General features: G+C 33.3%; 3 protein-coding genes across 3 annotated transcripts in view; 1 reads left to right on the plus strand and 2 right to left on the minus strand.

Moving 5' to 3' along the window:
* LOC115453734 (TBC1 domain family member 23) overlaps positions 1-6,420 on the minus strand; it is a 53,344-nt gene extending 46,924 nt beyond the window's left edge. Inside the window, exon 1 of the mRNA XM_037442519.1 lies at positions 6,185-6,420. The gene's annotated coding sequence lies outside the window, so the exon portion shown is untranslated. The remainder of the gene's footprint in view (positions 1-6,184) is intronic.
* A 1,194-nt stretch (positions 6,421-7,614) lies between these two features.
* Positions 7,615-13,821, plus strand: LOC115448732 (UDP-galactose transporter senju). Its single transcript, XM_030176277.2, has 4 exons — positions 7,615-7,961; positions 8,194-8,317; positions 8,632-8,815; positions 9,225-13,821. Exons 1-4 carry the CDS (start codon positions 7,880-7,882, stop codon positions 9,867-9,869), a joined length of 1,035 nt encoding a protein of 344 aa, XP_030032137.1. The 5' UTR covers positions 7,615-7,879; the 3' UTR covers positions 9,870-13,821.
* Positions 13,822-16,513: 2,692 nt separating this feature from the next.
* On the minus strand, positions 16,514-20,117 carry LOC115448733 (5'-AMP-activated protein kinase subunit beta-1). Its single transcript, XM_037442388.1, has 5 exons — positions 20,108-20,117; positions 19,818-20,014; positions 19,240-19,371; positions 18,851-18,949; positions 16,514-18,619 (listed from the first exon to the last, which is right to left on the minus strand). Exons 1-5 carry the CDS (start codon positions 20,115-20,117, stop codon positions 18,473-18,475), a joined length of 585 nt encoding a protein of 194 aa, XP_037298285.1. The 3' UTR covers positions 16,514-18,472.
* Positions 20,118-20,294: the final 177 nt, after the last annotated feature.

Genomic DNA, 20,294 nt, shown 5'->3' on the forward strand with positions numbered 1-20,294 from the left:
ATATAAACGAAATAAAAATGCCACCTAACAATACAGCTCTATTAGATAAGAGCGGTATCTGCATGGGTCCAAGAATATAATATAATAAATTACAAGTTGTATTGTAAACATAGAAAACATAGATATATTTAAACGTAAATTAAAAACCTTTTAATTGATAAGACATATTATTATATAAGAGAATATTTACAGGAATAATTTTGTGTAACAATTTGTAACAACTGTGATAGATTATATTATATTATCATACCTACCTAATGCTATACTATATTAATATACTATATTAATATTAAATTGTTATTTTAGCTTAACTTTATATTGTAATTTTTGCACGTCATTCGCCTAAATATGGTAAGACGCTATGTTATAAAATACACCACCTAATACTTAAGGTACCCATATTTGCAAAATAAATGAATTGATTCATTGATTGATATGGTAACGAAATTAAATAAAAGAAATCTGATTATGGATATGTCGGAGATAAGCCAGTATCCACGTGTTCGAGTCCATTATAATGAAAACACAAACTTAATATTGGTTGGTTTATTCTCTTGATCTTGGAACACAAGTGAAGTGAATTTAAAATGACCAGGCTTTATATAATCCAATTGAGTCATAGTGAATTTAACTGCAACTTCCTTTTTAGAAAAATAATTAAAATTACTGTACAATAAATCGTAGGTTATAGCTGAATATTCAAAATTAATATTATAATGAATTTTACATAATTAGATATAATATTACTTTACATAAATAACTTTTAAGTAAGCAAACTATTATTTTACATTATTTTCTAACAGATGCCGCTATTAACAAGGTGTGAATATTTTTACTTATAGATTAAAACAATGATATAGAAATCAGGATAATATTAACAATTCTAATTGAATTTACTTTAGACGTTTAGATTACATAAACAATTAAATAATGATATAAATAAATATCCATTATTTTCCAAACACTCAAATAGTCAATACAGTTTCTAATTTATTCTGAAACTTAATAAATAACAGAATTGCGGTTGTAAATACTTATTTAAATATCATTCTTTAATATTCTAGACTTTTCATAATAATATAATCACTAAATATAAATTTGCGCCCATAGATACGATGCGAGAATACGAAAGGCGATTACGATGCTATTGGGAAACATCTCGATAATGTAGATTGGGAAAAGGTACTTGGTCACAACGGCGTCAATGATATGCTCACTAAATTCTACGGTATTTTACATGAGACTATCCAACTTTATGTACCTAAATTTAAACTAAGAAGTAATAAGTATCCGGTTGGGTTTAATCGCAACCTCATATGTATGTTGAGAAAAATAAGTTTCGGCAATGCTATAAATTTTTTAAGAACCCGTTAAATGGAATAGAATTTAAATTACTCAGAGAGAGTTGCAGATCCTTATTAAATAAATGTTATAATACATTATCTTGAAAGTATAGAAGATAATATTTAAAATTTTTATAATCATTTTTGGTCATTCATCAAGGCCAAAAGAAGAGGATCTTGCTTTCTCCCAGCTTCGATGTCCGATGGTAATCAAGTTAGTTCCAAAGAAGTTGAAATATGTAATATGTTTGCTTCGCACTTTGCATCAGTGTACGAGAAAGATACTAATGGAGTCGAATGTCGATGCTAACCCGAATTTTTCTTATCATTTCATGGATAGCTGTGCGAGTTACTCCTCGGACTTGGACTCGTAGTTTTACGTCGTTGCACATCACACTTAATGAAGTTTCACGTAAACTTAAGACTCTTGATATAAGCAAAGGTTCTGGCCCAGACAATATTCCACCAAATTTTATTGTTGCATGAACAAGAAATCTGACTAGTCCACTTTGTAAAATCTATAAAAATCACTGAAAACCGGAATTTTTCCAAAGAAATGGAAGGTAGCTAGAGTGGTGCCGATACACAAGTCGGGCAATAACACATTAATGTCCAACTATCGACCGATTTCTATTTTTTACTATGGCAAAATTGTTTGAATTTGTAGTATTTCCATATCTGGAAGCTTACTTCAAACCATTTTAACTGAACACCAACATGGTTTTGTTAAATTTCGCTCAACAAGCACTAATTTGGTCTCTTTTACTGAGTTGCTTTCAGAAGTCTTAGACAATAACATGCAAACTGATGTAATATATACAAATTTCAGTAAGGCTTTTGACAACGTTTTTCACGAACTCTTGCTGCAGAAGTTATCCGGGTATGGGTACTCTTGGCACATGTATGAATGGTTTCAATCTTATCTTACTGGTCGCACTTACCATGTGGTTCTTAATGGTTTTAGTTCCAATTTCCATCATATTGCTTCTGGGGGTGCCCACAGGGCTCCCATTTGGGACTGTTATTTTTAATATGTTCATAAATGACATTATCAATTGCTTGCATCATTCCACACCTTTCATGTTTGCTGATGACCTAAAGATCCTGAAGTCCATTAATTCTCCCGACGATGTCAAATTGTTACTGAGCAATTTAGAGGACTCATTCATTAGAGGATTCCACATATGGAATATATAATTAAAAAGCATCTAGTTTGTTAGGCTTCGTTATAAGAAATGGAAAATGTTTAGTTTGTTATAGTTGATTATTAAGGTATTGCATTAGTATTTTAAGGTAGCCCACCACCACTCACCCCCCGCTAAGCTACGACCCTGGTGCACAGCTGTCTAATAAATTGTCGAACAATGTGAAAGACAGTGATACTTTTAATAATTTACTTAAGGTTATAGCTTAAGGTCCATTTTTCATACATTTTGTTTCACCTTTAATCTGGGTAACTAAACAAGTATTGACAAGTAAAGAATTTAAATTCACGTCTAGTTAGTGATTAGTTCTCGCAGTTGGAAAGAAAAACGCAAAATAATTAATATGCATGGATATTTCGGCCTTTAAAATTTCGTCGTATTAAACAAAATGTATGAAAAATGGACCTTAAGCTATAACCTTAAGTTACATATTATCGCGAAGAGTAACAAAGACTAACTAATATTGTTGCTTTAAGTGATAAATGCATGCATCTCATTATAAGTGTTCTTTAAATCTATAAATAATATATATTTTTTTACATGATTCTGTATGATGAATATACATAAAGTTTTATTTATTATGTCATGGTTAAAAGAACAAGGATGGATTTCAAGTAAAATAAGGCGGTGATATAAGGTAGATGTATCATATTTGGCACACGACATGACATTATGGGAATATAGATTTAAACCGAATTGAAAAAATAGACTGATTGTTTAAAAATACTCTACACTTTATAGAAAAATCATAAAGATAACTCAAAAAGCCCAAAATAATAATTTCATAAATAACTCCAAAAATAAGTTTAAAGCTGCATGGCAAATAATTAACAAATTCATACTACAAGTATCAAGAGTCAATAACTTGAACATAAAAATAATCACATATACAAATCTCACAGACAATGCATAGATGAATTTATTTATTATTTTGTTAATATTATTGAAAACAACATAACATTTATGAATAATGAATATATTATTATACAAAAAGTAATATGAAGAATTTTTGTTAATATTATTGAAAGCAACATAACATTTATGGATAATGAATATATTATATTCCAAAAAAGTAATATGAAGAATTATAGGTCTATAATGTTTTTTTTTGGTTATAGCAAAAATTCGTAATTTTCAAAAGTTATTGGGAAAGTAATTTACAGACTAACTGTGCTCATTACTCATATTTCGAAAAACATAAATTATTCTGTGCTGATCTAAAAGGTTTTCATAAGCACAGTTCTATTCATATGGCATTATTTGACCTGTTATCAACTGTTATGGCAGCTGTCGACAAAATAAATCCAGTCCAGGAGGTTTTTTATAATATTAATTTGTAGGTGACAAACTCCTATGCCTACAGTTGATGCATTATTATTTGAAGCAGCACAATAAATATGATGCCAGTTAGGCCAATTAGAGTTTGTATAAGGGTAATTTTTAATAATGTCAATATTGAAAAGTATATTAGGAGCAATTATCAAAGTACAATAATCATGCTTAAATAAGGGGAGGATTTCAATCTTTTATCAATCAGTCAAGACTTGTAAACAGAACTGTGATAGAACAATGTATATTTATTTACCTTCATTTTGTCATATGAAGTTGGATTTATGTGCTTCTCAGTAAGTTTGGTGCTTCTTGCTCTGCCACCAAAACCATCCACTTTATAAAGTCTCTCAATATACTCCCACTTTGCCCTTTGGTTGCCAATGAGTAGGTTTTTTCTGAAAATTATTGCGAAAACATTTCAATAAATGAGGTACATCATAGATATGGTACAGTTGGTTTGGGCCGATTTTATAACAGATGTCATTGGTATATTTGTTACTACGTAGGAGTTCAGCATTAGAATCTGATATTAATGACTTAATAGCAGCAACATTGGCAGAACCTTGGTCACTGATTGTAGCTCTTACTATGAATCCAGATTTAAAAACTGCTAATACTATTTCTTTAATAATATTTTTAAAACAAATGTTTTAACCCCATCTCGAGCAAAATAAAATGCAATTGGAATTTTCCAAGGAGAAAACAAACCCCGTAACATAAAAACTAAAGCTTTATCAGCCACATTGTTTGTGCGTTTGCCAGAACCTATATCTTCAAAACCTTCAATGACCCCAGTAAAGAAATTAAAATTTAAGTGTTTTTTAATGGACATTTCATCAAACATTAATGTGCATTGCCTGTCTATTGCGGGTTTATCCAAGGCAGCATCTGCCAAATGTTGAAATATAAAGTCATTAATACCAGGCCTCAAAGGAATATTGCTGAGTAGAGAATTAATTCGGGATTTACATGGTAATGCTAAATGTTTTCGTAAAAATCTATAGCACTTAGGGCTTAACTTATATAATGATAAAGCAAAAACTTTTTCTGAGTCTGTGTAACGGCGACCTTTTAATGAATTACCAGTCAAACGTAATTGTGAATCTACTAATAATTTCCCATATGTACTCAAAATGTTATATTTTTTCAAGAACACCTTTGTTTTTGGTGCATGAAGGTCAAATCTAGTCTTTAACTTTTTATACCTTGATTGCAAGAGACGTAATTTATTCTTTAAAATGTGAATTGAAGAGCGTAAAATTCGTATACGAGGGGTACGTTTAACTAGGCTGTGACTTTTTAATTTGTGCTCATTACACACAGCAATGGTGGTTGATGTGGAAGGGGTTATACATATTGGGTATTGCGTATTGTGAGGTATATTGGGAGTAAATTGAGTTGGAGTACTACTATTTGCTTCATTCAATGAAGCATGAATTGATACCGTGCTAGACAGCTCAGAACTTTGATGTTCTTGTATGATAGAACAATTTTGCTCTATAGTGGGTCGATTAAGTTCAGAAGGGTTAACTACTTTAAAAATAAAGGGTTCAGTAATGCTACTAGTGGGTTCAATTTCTAATATCAAATCTCGGTTTGTAACTTTATATTTATCTGTATTTCCTAAGTTTACTAAAGGAATCGCATTAGGTGTTAATCTTAGATTCTGTTTTATATGTTCGGGAATAAAATGTTTATGACAAAAACGAATGTTTTCGCGTTGAGTAGGAGGATAATTTTGTAGGAATGGACATAAACTTAACCACTCTTCCCACCTTTTTTATTTGTGAACGGCACACTATAATATTTAATACCTCGGCCTCGAGTACTGCACCCGGGAACAGAGCACTTATAAACCATGATATTATCAAATAAATCAAACTATACGAAAAAAACAATTACACGTTTAAACTGGTAAACACTAAATGATTGCTTTTATAATATACTGTTTACAAAAACATTCACACACAATAAAGCACTATAATTAGATAATAAATAAATGAAAACCGCCTTCAAATCAAAATAGCGAATTGCGACGGAAAATTCAATTTCAAAGCAGCGGTTAAAGGTTAACCACAATAAAAATGGCGCTACGCGTCGTTTCAGAATCCGAGATTAGAGACGCTTATTTGCGATCGAATGACAGCTTATACTATAATACACACACTAATAAAGGACGTTGTGTAGAAAGAGACATTTAAGGAACGATTCATTAAATGTATGGAAAAATCGTGAAAAGTGAGATAGCTGCTCATCGCTATTGTGTTACTTTTTTACGCCGAGTTAAACGGGTCTGATTACTACCCAATAGTAAACATTGCAACGCACACAATTTCACGAAGTAACAAAATCATAAAATCTACCAAATGATTCCAAAATCCAAGTTTGAGTCAGTCCACAGATTACTGATTAGTTACTAATCATTAGTAAGTCAGTTTGAATAGCAGATAGTATGTCAAAAGAGGGTTGTCAGCGTAGTTACAACACTAGGTACCTATCATAGTTCATATTACATTTACATAATATCAAACTAGTTCGTCACTATGAAAGATGATCACTGCGATCAACTAATCTTTTATCTGAAATCCAATCTCTACAAAACGGCATTGAGCATTCCATTTTAAGCAATTTGTTTCATACATAGCGGCGCGCGTGTTACGGCAATATGGAAAGATTTATAAATAATTCTTGATGATGAATTTTAGGCGTTTTTGAATATTCTAAACTATTCAAATATTCTTTAATAAATTAACAATGTCATCGTTTTGATTGTAAATAAAAATGATGACTTCCTTAGCAGGAAATACACGAAATCAAAAATTGTAGAGGCATGCACCTCAGAACAATGACAAGCATAGAAGTAACACTATTTGCTTCATCTGTGCCAAAGCGATTCAGGATCCAAGTAATTCGCGTACAAGCCGACATCCGTGGATTTTGTGCTGTACGTAATGAGAGTACAAAAAAAGTATAATGAACCTTATAAACACACGTTCTGATGACGTTGCAATGGACATTGCTTAACATTGAATTTATTAACATTTTCGCTTATAACTTTTTTATTTATAGTTCTACGACAAAAAGTTACTGGATCAAAGTTGTAGAGAATTTAATTTGCAACAAAAAATGTTTATAATTTTTTTTTGTCAGATAAATAGTTTAAGAGATACATCGGAAAAACCATTTCAACCCCTATTTTAAAGATGGCGGCTGTGGGACAAGTGTGGCGACCCCACAAACTTGGTTTAAGCTTTACACTGACCCCCCCTACACTTCAAAAAAATAAAATTGCGTCCTCTAAAAAACGCAACCCCAAATGTAACTTTTCAATGGACTACTAGTACAATGTGCTATATTATGACTTGTCAGAAGTACTCCATGTTGCAACTTGCTGGATTTATCAATAACACTAGTGGATTAGTCCCCTTTTAAGCGCATGAATATTGGATTCAGTGACAACAGTTTTTTTTGTGTATTCATTTACAAGAATTGACGGAAGAAAAAGGAAAATTCGGTATAAAATTTTACTCCGTTTGTCATATAATAGTAGTGTAAACCGAACATTAACAGAAAAACACATCAGTGTCCAAAAATATGTTCACTGAAAAACCACACTTATAATTATTAATGTAAGGAGGACCATCGAAAAATCTTACTATAAATGGTTTCTAGTGATGTTAATTTTGAAGTCAGTTTTTGTGTATTCGGCAAAATTGTGTTGGCAACACAGAACATATTCTGTCAAAGATGTTTCATCAACCTAAACAAGTGATACCTATATAGTGATCAAAGAGAATGATAGTGATAGTGATCAAATACAAGTGTATGAAAATGTTCATAACAAGTTCTTATTTTATTTCAATTCTGAGATTATAAATCAAAGAAGCACATAAATTGTGATTTGTAACGTTTTCCGTACAAGAAAAATTGTGTATTTGTAATAGTGTTCAATAAATACAAGTACAGACTGCGATTGCAGGTCCAGCAGTTTAACCGAAAATGAAACAATGTTTTAATTTGTTTCCCAACAAAGAAGCTTTTATTATTTTTGCTCTTTATATAATATTGTTCGTATTCCAAGGTATGTTTAACAATAATTACTATTTAAATTTTATTTATAATCGTAATGAGTAAATAAGATTATTGATCAATAACAACATAATACAACAGGTGTTTGATAATTCCGTATGTAATTTTTTTTAATATCTCGTCATGCATAACTCTAAAAGTATTAAAGAATTTTTTGAAAATTCCTTTTTATACTGGGTATATACTGCCCTTTTACTACTTATGTATGTAAATAAATGTTTCAGGTGTATTTGTAACTGCATCAAAGACTGAGAATGGCGGATATGATTATAACACAACACTTGTTGTTTTCTTATCAGAACTACTTAAACTAATAGCATCAGCAATATTATACTCATACAGGAGAGAGTAAGTAAAATATATTTTTATACATGCAATCAAACCAATAATCTATTTGATGTGATTTCAATATTTATATCTGGTTTGGGTGGAAACAAAAAATCAATCAACATTTTCATTATTTAGAAAAAATACAGGCATGTTAATAATATTTTAGTAATTGGGAATTTTGGTACTTACCATTGTTCTTTCCGCACCCTAATTTAAATGTATATAATGTGTATACTATAAGATGTTAAAACATTTCATAAAAATGTAGATCTTTAATTGATATTAATGATTTTTTAATTGGTAAAATTTTAATATTATCACTTTGATTTCAGGAACAAACCACATATCTTAAAAGCAATAGCAATTAATTACAAATTATTGTTATTGTATGGAGTACCATCCTTGTTGTATTGTTTTTACAACAATCTGGCATTTATAAATTTATCTCATTATGATCCAACATCATACTACATACTACTACAATTTAGAGTGGTGCTGACAGCTTTACTGTTTCAGGTAAGTTCATAATAAATTAAATAATCAATTTTAATCAACCTAATAATATAAATGTGTATGTTTAGTTTAGTTTATGAAAATGTTTGAATGTTTATTAAAAATAAATGCACAAATAGCTGAACAAATTTTAATTAAATTTATCACATGGATATATCATATCCATGTGATAAATTTAATTTCTTTTTATGGTAGTAATCTGCTCCTATGTCTAATATTAGAATTCTTCAATATGATTTTTAAATAGATAACGTTTCAAGCTGACCCTATGAATCGCAACAGTATTTTACGGAGGTATATTACGCAGGTGACGCTACCAGCAACACCTAGTATTTAATAAAGAACAACCAACTATTTCATGTATTTTTTTCATTTTGTGAAAATAAATACATAATAATTTTGTTATTTCCAGTTCCTGTTTAAGAAGAAACTAACATGGATCCAATGGATATCATTAGGCATTTTAACATTAGGATGTATGATAAAAAACTTTGATGCAGCATCTATACAATCAAAACAAAATGCTGACGTGTTATCTCAAATATTCAATATATATTTCTTATCTATAAACTTTCAAAACTTCTGTTCGTGCCTAGCAGGTACATACAATGAATATTTACTGAAAACGAAAGGAGCCAATGTTGACATATTTTTACAAAATGTATTCATGTATCTTGACTCTGTGATATGTAATTTCTTCATACTTTTATTTAAAGGTGAAGTGTCTACAATATTTGACGACTTCAGCTCTTTAAGCGACACATTTGTCATTCTTATTACAGTGAATAGTGCTGTAGTAGGTATTGTAACAAGCTTCTTTTTAAAGAATTTAAATTCCATTTTAAAAACATATGCTAGTGCTTTGGAATTGATAATAACTGCTGTGGTATGTTATCTACTATTCAACATAATAATAACATGGTTTACAATATTATCTATTGCCCTTGTTAGTGTTGCAATTGCTATATATTTTAAAAATCCTGTTAATAATACTCCTATAAATACAAAAGACTCCAAAGACAAGGTTCCCCTACTAGATATTTCCACCGAAAAATAATTTTAAATTTTTAGTATTACGTATATCACAGCATAGAAAATTTTCGAATGAAATCTAGTTTTAAATAAGATTTAATATTGGTACATTGTTAAGTGGAGCTTGATATAACATGAAAAAAATATTAAAAAATGTAGTTTTCATTGAAAGGTATGGTATTTTATAAGTCATATCATTGTGTAAAAGTGTAAAATGTGGCACAGGAATTGATTTTATATTATGCATTCACCTTTTGTTTTTGCAGTGCAGATTTATTTTAAATGTAATGTAACAATTTGTGTGGATTTTAGCAAATGTTTTGATGGCTTGTACACCTAAAACAACAGCCATTAAGTTTGCTACTACATAAATTTTGCTACCATCAATATATTATAATAATTTGTTAGTAGAAAATTCTTTGCGCTGTGCTCCATTATATACAAGCTGTTGTTTTGCATCCCCGCCATATTTGAAGTCCATTGTAATGGTTACACATAATCATCTAATACAATGTAAATCCTACCTCAAACTGGAATCCGAATATTTGATGAAATTATTTTACGATGATTTAGAATTATCCCCCACATATATGTCAGAATGGGACCCCATAACAAACGCGAATAGTTCACTCACACACGGACGGCAACAGCTGTTTGCAAGCGACACGGCTATTCCGCGCGGCCGTGGTGCACATCAAACCACTTTGTGTGTGTGCTGTGTGGCGCAAAAATCATCGATGCCACTCGGGGTGAGTCGCGGTGATTGCTTTTACAGGGGTGGTTTTATTTTTAAACAATAATTAATTTTTAATAGTGTAATTTTCGGTACTTATGTTTTCCTTGATTCATGTTCTATAAGTGGAGTAAACCAACCTCCATAAATATGGCGGGGATGCTAAACAACACCTTGTAGATGCCGGCCCTAAATATAATATATACCTAACTACCTACTTTCGAATCTTAGCCAACATTTTTTGCTTCAGTAAAATTAGCTAAAAACTGTTTATTTTAAATAAAGAAAAATAATAATTCAATGAAACTTAAAGTTTAACTATTGATGATTTGAAGTTTTGATTTTGTTAACTAAATCAAATTTTGGCATTACAGAAGTCGATTGTTTTAAATGAATCCAATGATATTAAATATCAATATTAATATTTCAGATTCTGTTTGAACTAAAACAAGGATTACCATTTAGATAATAATATTTTTATTTATTTGGTTAGTCATTATATTTAACAAATTTTATATTGTAATCATTTGCCAAAGATTGTTAACACGAATGTTACAAAACATATAGTCCAAGATCCCTGGGGTCGTTAGACTTACATTTATAGTATAAACAAAAGGGTTTTTTCGCGCTTATTACAATTCCTCATCTCGTTTAATACACCTTCTGAGCCAAAGCTCCCTCCAAGCTTATCTTAAAATTATACTTAAACCGCGAAAATTAACACATAAAATATCAATAAATGTTTTTAATAGGGGACCGACCTACGTTTGATTTTGTACATTATTCTAGACTTATAACTTGTTGATATTTTACCGGATTTTAATAATTCCTTCTGGGTTATAATTTATATGATGTAAATATTTGATAATAGTAAAGAACAAAAATGAGTCCGGTACCCTATTGATACTAGATAAATCCTATATCTTCGTGGGAGAGACTTGCAAGTAAAGAGAGACTGTCTCGGCCTGTATCTATTTTGATGTGTCGCAAAAGATACGTTTACTAATAAGGCTAATGGTAAAGCGAAAAATCCAAGTTGCTTCAGAAACATAAGGTCGTTTCCCGTAACTTGGTGCACAATGTTGAGTTTGGATGACGGGTGTGTTCCATGAATGGTTAAAACCTTGTAATGATCACTAGCTTTACGTTTTGTACTTATGAACATAATACCTACAATGGTTTATCGTAACGATACTTCTTACTAATTTTATAAATGCGAAAGTATGTGAAAATGTTTGAATGTTAGTAAGAATTGAATAAAGTAAATAATTAAACAGATTGAATCAAATTTGACACACGGATAACCCATATCCTGGAATAACATATAGGCTACTTACTGTTTACTCTGGTAATTTGCTCCCATGGGAAAAAAAATCTTTTTAAAATAAATGGCGCTGCCGCGACTAACACCTAATTATAAATACATACATAACATTATAACAACATTCCTCTTTATAAATATACAATTGAATACATACACAAAATACAACATATTACGTTTTATTTCCCTATCCCGCATACTCCCACTTAAGACGCATTTTTGGCCAGGTTCCTTCAAAATCGTCTAAAACCGGTTATATTTCTTTTCTACTTATTATCGTTGGTAAGAACGAATCGATAGGTATATTAGCTAAATTGAGCGTCAGTCATTACTGTAGTACAAAACGCAGTAAAACTGCTCTACGTTATAATATGAAGTTTTTTATAAGTATTATCTGAGTCAGTATTAGGAATTCCCATATAATATTTATTACATTATTGCCGTACGTTTTTAAACTGAAGAAATATTGGAGGCATTTACATTGCAGTATTAACGCTGGAGCTTGTTTAATATACAAACCATCGCCACTAGGAACTCCAGTAATCGATACTCAGTTATCGACCGTGACCATAAAACGTTTTCTAGTTATCGCCTATCTCCGAAGTCCGAACACAGGCAGGATGAATGCACTGATACGTATTATCGAATAAATATTGAACGTGTTTGTATCATTGTAATAAAACAATATACCTGATAATACATATCTAATTAAAATACGTAATATATGGTAATATACAATCGCGTAGTAAGTTTTCATTCAAGGGAGGCAAGATCTCTTATTTACATAGATTTAAGGGGTAACAGAAAATATCGTGTAAATACTCCCCAAGAAAATACAAAAGTATATGTATAAACACAAAATAATATACTAACTTGTATTGAAACTAAATAACCGCCCTTAGTTGCGGTGCGCGGTGGAGTGAGAAGGGTCGAAGTGGGTGCTGACCCACTCCGACCCATCTCCCTCCACCTACCTACGCTCTTGGTTATAAATATATGTAGTAAAATAAAATGATAAATCTGGTGACCCTGGGATCTTACTCTATTAATATTATACGTTACTTATAGTTGAATAAGTGTTAATAATTTTACAGCTATGCAAGCTACTTAAGTGCTATGACAAAATATGTGGTATAATTATTTATTATAATCAATAATGTTTGTTAAGAATTATTAAGAATCTCTATAAACTTGTGCTCCAGTTCTATCGTTGGTCATGAATAGATAGGATACAATAGGATAGGTCAATAATTTTCCTTCATATATGGGATTCATTTTGTTAAAAATATCAAACATTTTTTGGATTGGTAAATATTCTCCCCCCCCCCCCTTATTCATAGACGTTATTTATCTAAGGACTGAGCATTGCTGTGATAACAAGTCTGTTTCTCTGACGGCCAACTAGATTCAAGTTGTATCTCAATATTAGCCAATCACAACGGCCCATGACTATGCCGTCAGCAGTGAGAAACATACTTATTATCACAGCAATGCTCCGTCCTTAGATAAAAAACGTCTATGAATAAGGGGGTTAGTCCCTACAGAGGAAGTTACCCGTTTAGCAGGATTATAAACGAAGGTTTCGAATAGGTTCAAATTCAAAATATTATTTAATCAACAAGCAAGTATGTATAAATATTCTTCACTAGTCTTTGAAAATTTACTGATAAGCCACAAGTTATGTTTCACGTATGTAATATTGATACAAATTCACCAGCGATTTCGTGGCGATCATAAGCAGTTTAGATTATTTTGAAACTGTAAAACTAGGACGAGCGGTGAAGCGAATGTACTGTTATCTGTAGTTAACAAGAGTCGAATGGCCTCGACATTTAAAAAATTAACGATCATTTGAAGAGACCAGCAAGTGTGTAAAATGAGGAATTGTGAATAGCCTAATATAGATGATGAACTAAAATTGGAGATATTGTATTATTTTATTTTCATTTGATCTAACCCAAATGTTGACAGCTCAAAAGCGATACTAATGTAACTTACTAGCTTTCGTACTGTTCATTTGTACAAAGTATCACGGGTATTGAATTAGTTTAGGTATATGATTTGCTTATACCTGCCTACTGTGTTCTTGGAGTATTACACTATTCAACCTTTTATGGGTTTCCGTGAAAATAAACAAGGGGGTGATTTGAAATAAATGTAAAATATAAATAAATATAGATGAAAGATAATTCATTTGGAGTGACAATTGTTATATAGAAGGCTGGCTCAACTATCTGCCAGAACTCAGTCTTGAGAAACATAGCGTTCAGATAAGTACTAAAATGTCAAATTATGTATATAATAAACATAATAATAATATCAGCCCTGTATTATATACTTGCCTACTGCTAAGCACGGGCCTCCTCTACTATTGAGAGGGATTAGGCCTTAGTCCACCACGCTGGCCTAGTGCGGATTGGTAGACTTCACACACCTTCCAAATTCCTATAGAGAACTTCTCAGATGTGCAGGTTTCGTCACGATGTTTTCCTTCACCGTTAAAGCGAACGATAAATTCACAAAGTATACACACGTGATTTTTTAGAAAAGTCAGGAGGTGTGTGCCTTTGGGTTTTGAACCTGCGGACATTCGTCTTGGCAGTCCGTTCCACACCCCAGCCGGGCTTAGGGCCGTCGCGGCAGTGCGTCCTGTCTTTGCACAGTGGCTGGACGCAGGTGCTCACCGGGCATGGGTGCTTCGGGGAGTACCTGTGTCAGATAGTAGGAACGGAGGAAAGCGCCGTGTGTCACCATTGTGACAACTGCCTGCGGGATACGGCCCAACATACGTTGGAGTCCTGCCCAGCCTGGGACGGTGAGCGCAGCGCTCTCGTTTCAGTCGTCGGAGGAGACCTCTCGCTGCCGGGCGTGGTCGCTTCCATGGTCGGCAGCCCGGAAGCCTGGCGTGCGGTGGCCCACTTCTGCGAGGTGGTCCTCTCGCAGAAGGAGAGTGCCGAGAGGGATCGAGAGAGGGAGGATCCCTCCCGCCGTCAGAGGAGACGTAGGAGGCGCCGGGTGGACGACTGACCGGCGTTTCCCACCCTGTGGAATGGGAGCGTTTGGAGAATTCCACCACGGTATCCCCTGCCTGTCGTAAGCGGCGACTAATAAGGGCCACGAAGGGGGTCGTCGGCGGGCAGCAGGAGGCTGTCCGCCCTAGTGCATTTTTGTGCATTTTTGCCTTACATTGCCGTAGACGCCGAGGGCGTCCTTCGGTGCGCGGGGGCTTCTGAGACCCCCCCCCCCATAGGAGGCGGGCCGCAAGGCGGCACCGCGCAGGGGCGGCTGCGGTCGCAAACTAGACACTTCAACGTCAGAGGAAGCCCGCAGCCGTCCCTAATGCGCCGAAGAGGGCCACCGCGAAGTTTTAGCTGGTAGGCCGTGCATAGGTTAAGTTATATATAGGGTTAGGGACTCGGCCCGGCGGTCGCCCGAAGGTCACCATAAAATCCGGGCGGCTCAACGCCGGGCCGTAAGGCACGGTTACCCCAGCATAACCGCTCAGTCGCCCCCCACGAAGGCTGGGCGGTAGTAATAAGGCACTTTCTCCGCGAAACCAAAAAAAAAAAGTCCGTTCCACACCCAACTAGGCTATCGCCGCTTAATTATGTAGACCAGTTAATAATTGACGACTTCCTTTATTTCCTATATATTAAATAATACATTTATAGAATCTATACTATTATATAAAGCTGAAGAGTTTGTTTGTTTGTTTGTTTGAACGCGCTAATCTCAGGAACTACGGGTCCAAACTGAAAAAATCTTTTTGCGTTGGATAGCCCTTTGTTCGTGGAGCGTTATAGGCTATATATCATCACGCTATACCCAATAGGAGCGGAGCAGTAAAAGCTTATCTCAGGAACTACCGATGCAAATTGAAAAAATATTTTTGCGTTGGATAGCCCTTTGTTCGTGGAGTGCTATAGGCTATATATCCTCACGCTATACCCAATAGGAGTGGAGCAATAATGGCTACTTTCAGGAACTACTTATTCGAACTCAAAAATTATTTTTGCGTTGGATAGCCCTTTATTCGTGGAGTGCTATAGGCTATATATCATCACGCTATACCCAATAGGAGCGGAGCAGTAATGGCTAATCTCAGGAACTACCAGTTTGAACTGAAAAATTCGTTTTGTGTTGGATAGCCCTTTATTTGTGGGGTGCTATAGGCTGTATATCATCACGCTATGACCAATAGGAGCGGAGCAGTAATGAAACATGTTGCAAATACGGGTACAATTTATTAGTTTTGAGAGCTTCCGTTGCGTGCGCTGCGTAAACGGTTAAAGTTATGCAACAATGATGTATGACGGGATTGTTCCTCTTAAAAAGTTCTAAAAAATATATTATAAAACAAAGTCCCCCGCTGCATCCGTCTGCCTGAACGTCTTAAACTCAAAAACTACCCAACGTATTAAGATGAAATTTGGTATGGAGACAGTTTGAGACCCTGGGAAGAACATAGGCTCCCGGGAAACTACTACTTTAGCCTGAAAAACTATATAACGAGGGCGGAGCCGCGAGCAAAAGCTAGTCTTTATATATTTATCAACAAAAACAAATGTAAACAATGCTTAAGTAAGCAAATAATACAATAAATAAATTAAAAAACTAGAACACAACTAAACTTTATTTTAACATAAACACAATATGATTCTAAGAGCTTAAGAAAATATTATGCTACATTACTTTTAAAGTGAACGTTTGTTACATGATGTTTCAGGACTTTTTTTTACTATTCATAGAACAAACGGACTTTAGTATTCTCGTTAAAATCGCACAAGACTTCTGCCTCTACATTATATATATTATTGAGATTTTTTATAGCCACATAATCGTGTCATAATAAGTACAATACAGATTTTGTCTTATTATTTACGTAAGGAAGAGTTGAAACAATATTCGATCTACACTCCATTCGACCACGATAAATGGAGACGGCCGCGTTCAGTTCTGACCGATCCAGAGGACGATATCACTCTGGTCATTCGCAGTAAAAACGGGTAAACTCACACACTCCACAAAACCGCAGATCCGTCCTAGCCGCGTTCTTCGTCCCCCCGACGCTTCTACTAGATCTGGCCCTCGTTCTAACAAGTACTGTAATGATAGATTGTTTAGTACGCTTATCCCATAATCTTTGTTGTCTCATCCTCTTCAGTAGACGTCCTGAGCCGAGGTTCGTAACCCTTTAATGGGTTGGCCCTCAGCATGGTAACTTAATTTTCATGGGTTGCGAGCGTACATGTTAAAAAAAAGAGTGTACCTGAAGACACTGCATCTAATACAAAAATACTTACAACGTAAACACTGCCTATAATCAAATCTAATTGAAGAAAAAGTTTGTTGTAGGAAAGAGTGCAAAATGAGGTCTATGAACCAAGACGTTGCGCATCCGCAGCATAGTGGCTGTAAATTCGCAGCGAGTTAACTGCGCCATCGCCCCGCTGCGAATTCATTCACAATTCGCCAATGTGATAAGAACCTTAATGCTTAAAAGCGAAAGCCAAAAATCTCCATCAAAATACTTAAGTTGGTAATGTCTCATAACGTTGTTAATTTTATCACAATATTTTTCGTATTCGACTTCGTTATTTGCGCGGGATACAATTTAAAAATCTAAGATATTATTCAAATATTACAAATTCGAGCTATAACAAGCAATTCTAATAAAGACGCGGCAACTATTGATCTTTTATGGTGATACTCAATTGTCTCTATCTCTACTTTTGCGTTATTAGATTAGATTTATACCAATCTTTTATTTTATTGTCCTAATTAACCTAGTGACGATAGTCTATGTTATCAGATGTTAAATTATTAGTGACCGAATTATATGCATTTGCATATTTTGGCATTTTCCTGCCTAAAATGATAGTTTGCATATTATCGCTATATTAGTCGTAAATTGACATATTGCATATTTGACGTTTTCATGCATATTTATCCGGTGTATAGTATCATACTTAAGATAGAAGACACTTTAAAAATAACAATCTATTACTCGACTTAGATAACAATAAAAGAGAATTTGGACGCGGATAGATTATGTACTTGTCTATCGTCAAAGCCATCTCTAAGAAAAATATTGGCCACGGCCTTTAGCCTTTTAGGATAACGATATTTGCATAAAAAAGTATGACGTAACAATATTATCACATTTAATCGATTTTTAAAAGACACAAATACTTTTTATTATTATAACAATACATGTTTTCACATAACAATTTGCTGTCTGAAAATTGTGGTTTAAGCGTTACTTAAGTACTTGTTTCGCATGTATTATATTATTACCTTCCATGTTTCAATTTCAAAAATAATTTAAGATTTACATAAAATATACATAATGTGTCAATGTTTTAAGTCAACGTAAAAACAAATAACAGCTGTATACATTTCCGATCATAACATATGCATGAATTACGAAGGCAAATTGTTTAGCTGAATAACAATATTCTAACATTGATTGCTGTTGGAGTTTAATGGACTTTATGGTTGCATAAATAATACATTTGGTACTTTTCTAGAATTAACTTTGAAGCCTAAATAGCACTAAAATAAATTACAAACATTAAATTGGTTTATACAGCAGAGTGGTGACATACTTCTTCCTGTATCTATGTGTCGCTGATAGCACCATAACGCCATCTTTGATTGATAAAGCATACAGATGATTCAACATCACATGGTTTGGTTCTGGCAATAATGTGGGTTCACACTGCAAATAATGAAAATATTTTACTGTTTTCCTGGTTTATAAATATGTAACAGATTTTTCTTACCCAACAATATAAGGCCAACTATATAGGTGAAAGGAAACACTTAAACATTAATTATTTCGACTATTTGTTTATTATAAGGTAAGAAATGATGGAACTATTTTTAAAACACCATAGTTTTTGATTACCAAAATAAAATAAACAATAAATTGAATTCTTTCTTTACTTACAGATAGAGGGGTGTCTTTATTCAATATAACTTGTAACAGATGAGGTGGTAGTATAGGTGGCCCTGACACCTTCTCCCAAGGCTTTGATTGCGGAATTTCCTGAAATTATAATACAATGGTGTTACAATTGCTTAAAATGTAGCATAGCAATATATAAATAGATGATTTGTTGCAATAATAGTGCCATTAAGATTTTTCCAGAACTTGAGAGTGGACCAATATGTATATGCGAAGTAACATTAACATGGAACAGATATAACAAAACTCACATTTATATAATGGTTTGGAGCCATTTATAAATAGACCATAAACATAAAGGATGGTTTGATAGAATGTTATAAATACAAGCTTATGATATTAGCCTACTGTAAATGTTTGTTTATATTTACCTGTGAATACTCAGTTTGAGCACTGCTATGTATGCCTTCACTGTCTTTAGCGAGTGCTTGAAATACTTCAAAGTCTGACATTTTCACTGTTACTAAATTATTTTTAGAGCCCATCCCATTGTCTACTACTTTCTGAAACACATTATTCAAAATAGAGCCTACCAATTTAGTTAATTGTTAAGTCTATTATAGGGTTCAATGGACTGTTTAATGTTAAAAGATATAAAATGTTTACATGAATTTAATAAACTTTAAAACTGTGAATTCATAGCTATTTCTTATGATAAAGAAAATATAAATTATTATGACTGCATCAACCGCATAATTGTACAGCATGTGAAATAGAACTATGCATTCAGCGCTCTGAGGTCCTAGGTACAAATCCCAGGTTGAGAATAGTGATATTTGGGTTTTTCTGCTCAGTATCGGCCCTGAGTCTGGAATCCGTGCCCGATATGTCAATAGGCTCACCCCTATTACATTATCATACAGAACACACTTGGCAAAAAGTGGATGATTGTGTGTATGTAAAATATGTGTGCAGCTATTGAGTCTGAAATAAGGTGACAATTTCTTACAACTGTTGGATCATGTCTCCATTCACCATCAACAAAGTATTTATACTGGTGTTCACCTTCAGGTAAATCAATTATAGTCACAAAGTCTCCATGTGATTTAACCATGGGGATTGTTTTCCATTCGGTAAAGGTTCCACTGATGTAAACCTGCAAATGAAATTCATCAACATGAAATAAACATTTACTGGTCAATCTTCCTGTTTTAATTGAAGGTCAGTCAATCAAAGTATGTTCTTAAAGGCTCAAGATAAAAAAATCTCTATGCATTGTATAAAGTAGATACTAGCTACTTGTCTTCATTTCTCTAGTGTAAAACTGTTTTCCTATAAATCCTACTGACTCATTTGTGTACTTGATAATATATTCATATTATGATCACCAAAAAAATATGATGAGTTGTAATTAATATGTGCAATTAAATTCAATGTTCATGTTTTCCAACACAAGAATTTTACATTTTAAAATATTATTATGCCC

This window comes from Manduca sexta, chromosome 24 (genome assembly GCF_014839805.1).
Source record: "Manduca sexta isolate Smith_Timp_Sample1 chromosome 24, JHU_Msex_v1.0, whole genome shotgun sequence".
NCBI lineage: Eukaryota > Metazoa > Arthropoda > Insecta > Lepidoptera > Sphingidae > Manduca > Manduca sexta.

Bases quoted from the DNA above. Each gene is read 5' to 3' on its own strand.
- LOC115448732 (XM_030176277.2), top strand. From the start codon at position 7,880: ATGAAACAATGTTTTAATTTGTTTCCCAACAAAGAAGCTTTTATTATT. The intron at 7,962-8,193 runs GTATGTTTAACA...TAAATGTTTCAG, and splicing joins AATATTGTTCGTATTCCAAG to GTGTATTTGTAACTGCATCA. The intron at 8,816-9,224 runs GTAAGTTCATAA...TGTTATTTCCAG, and splicing joins TGACAGCTTTACTGTTTCAG to TTCCTGTTTAAGAAGAAACT.
- LOC115448733 (XM_037442388.1), bottom strand. The intron at 19,372-19,817 runs GTAAGAAATTGT...AATGTGTTTCAG, and splicing joins GGAGACATGATCCAACAGTT to AAAGTAGTAGACAATGGGAT. The intron at 18,950-19,239 runs GTAAATATAAAC...TTATAATTTCAG, and splicing joins CTCAAACTGAGTATTCACAG to GAAATTCCGCAATCAAAGCC.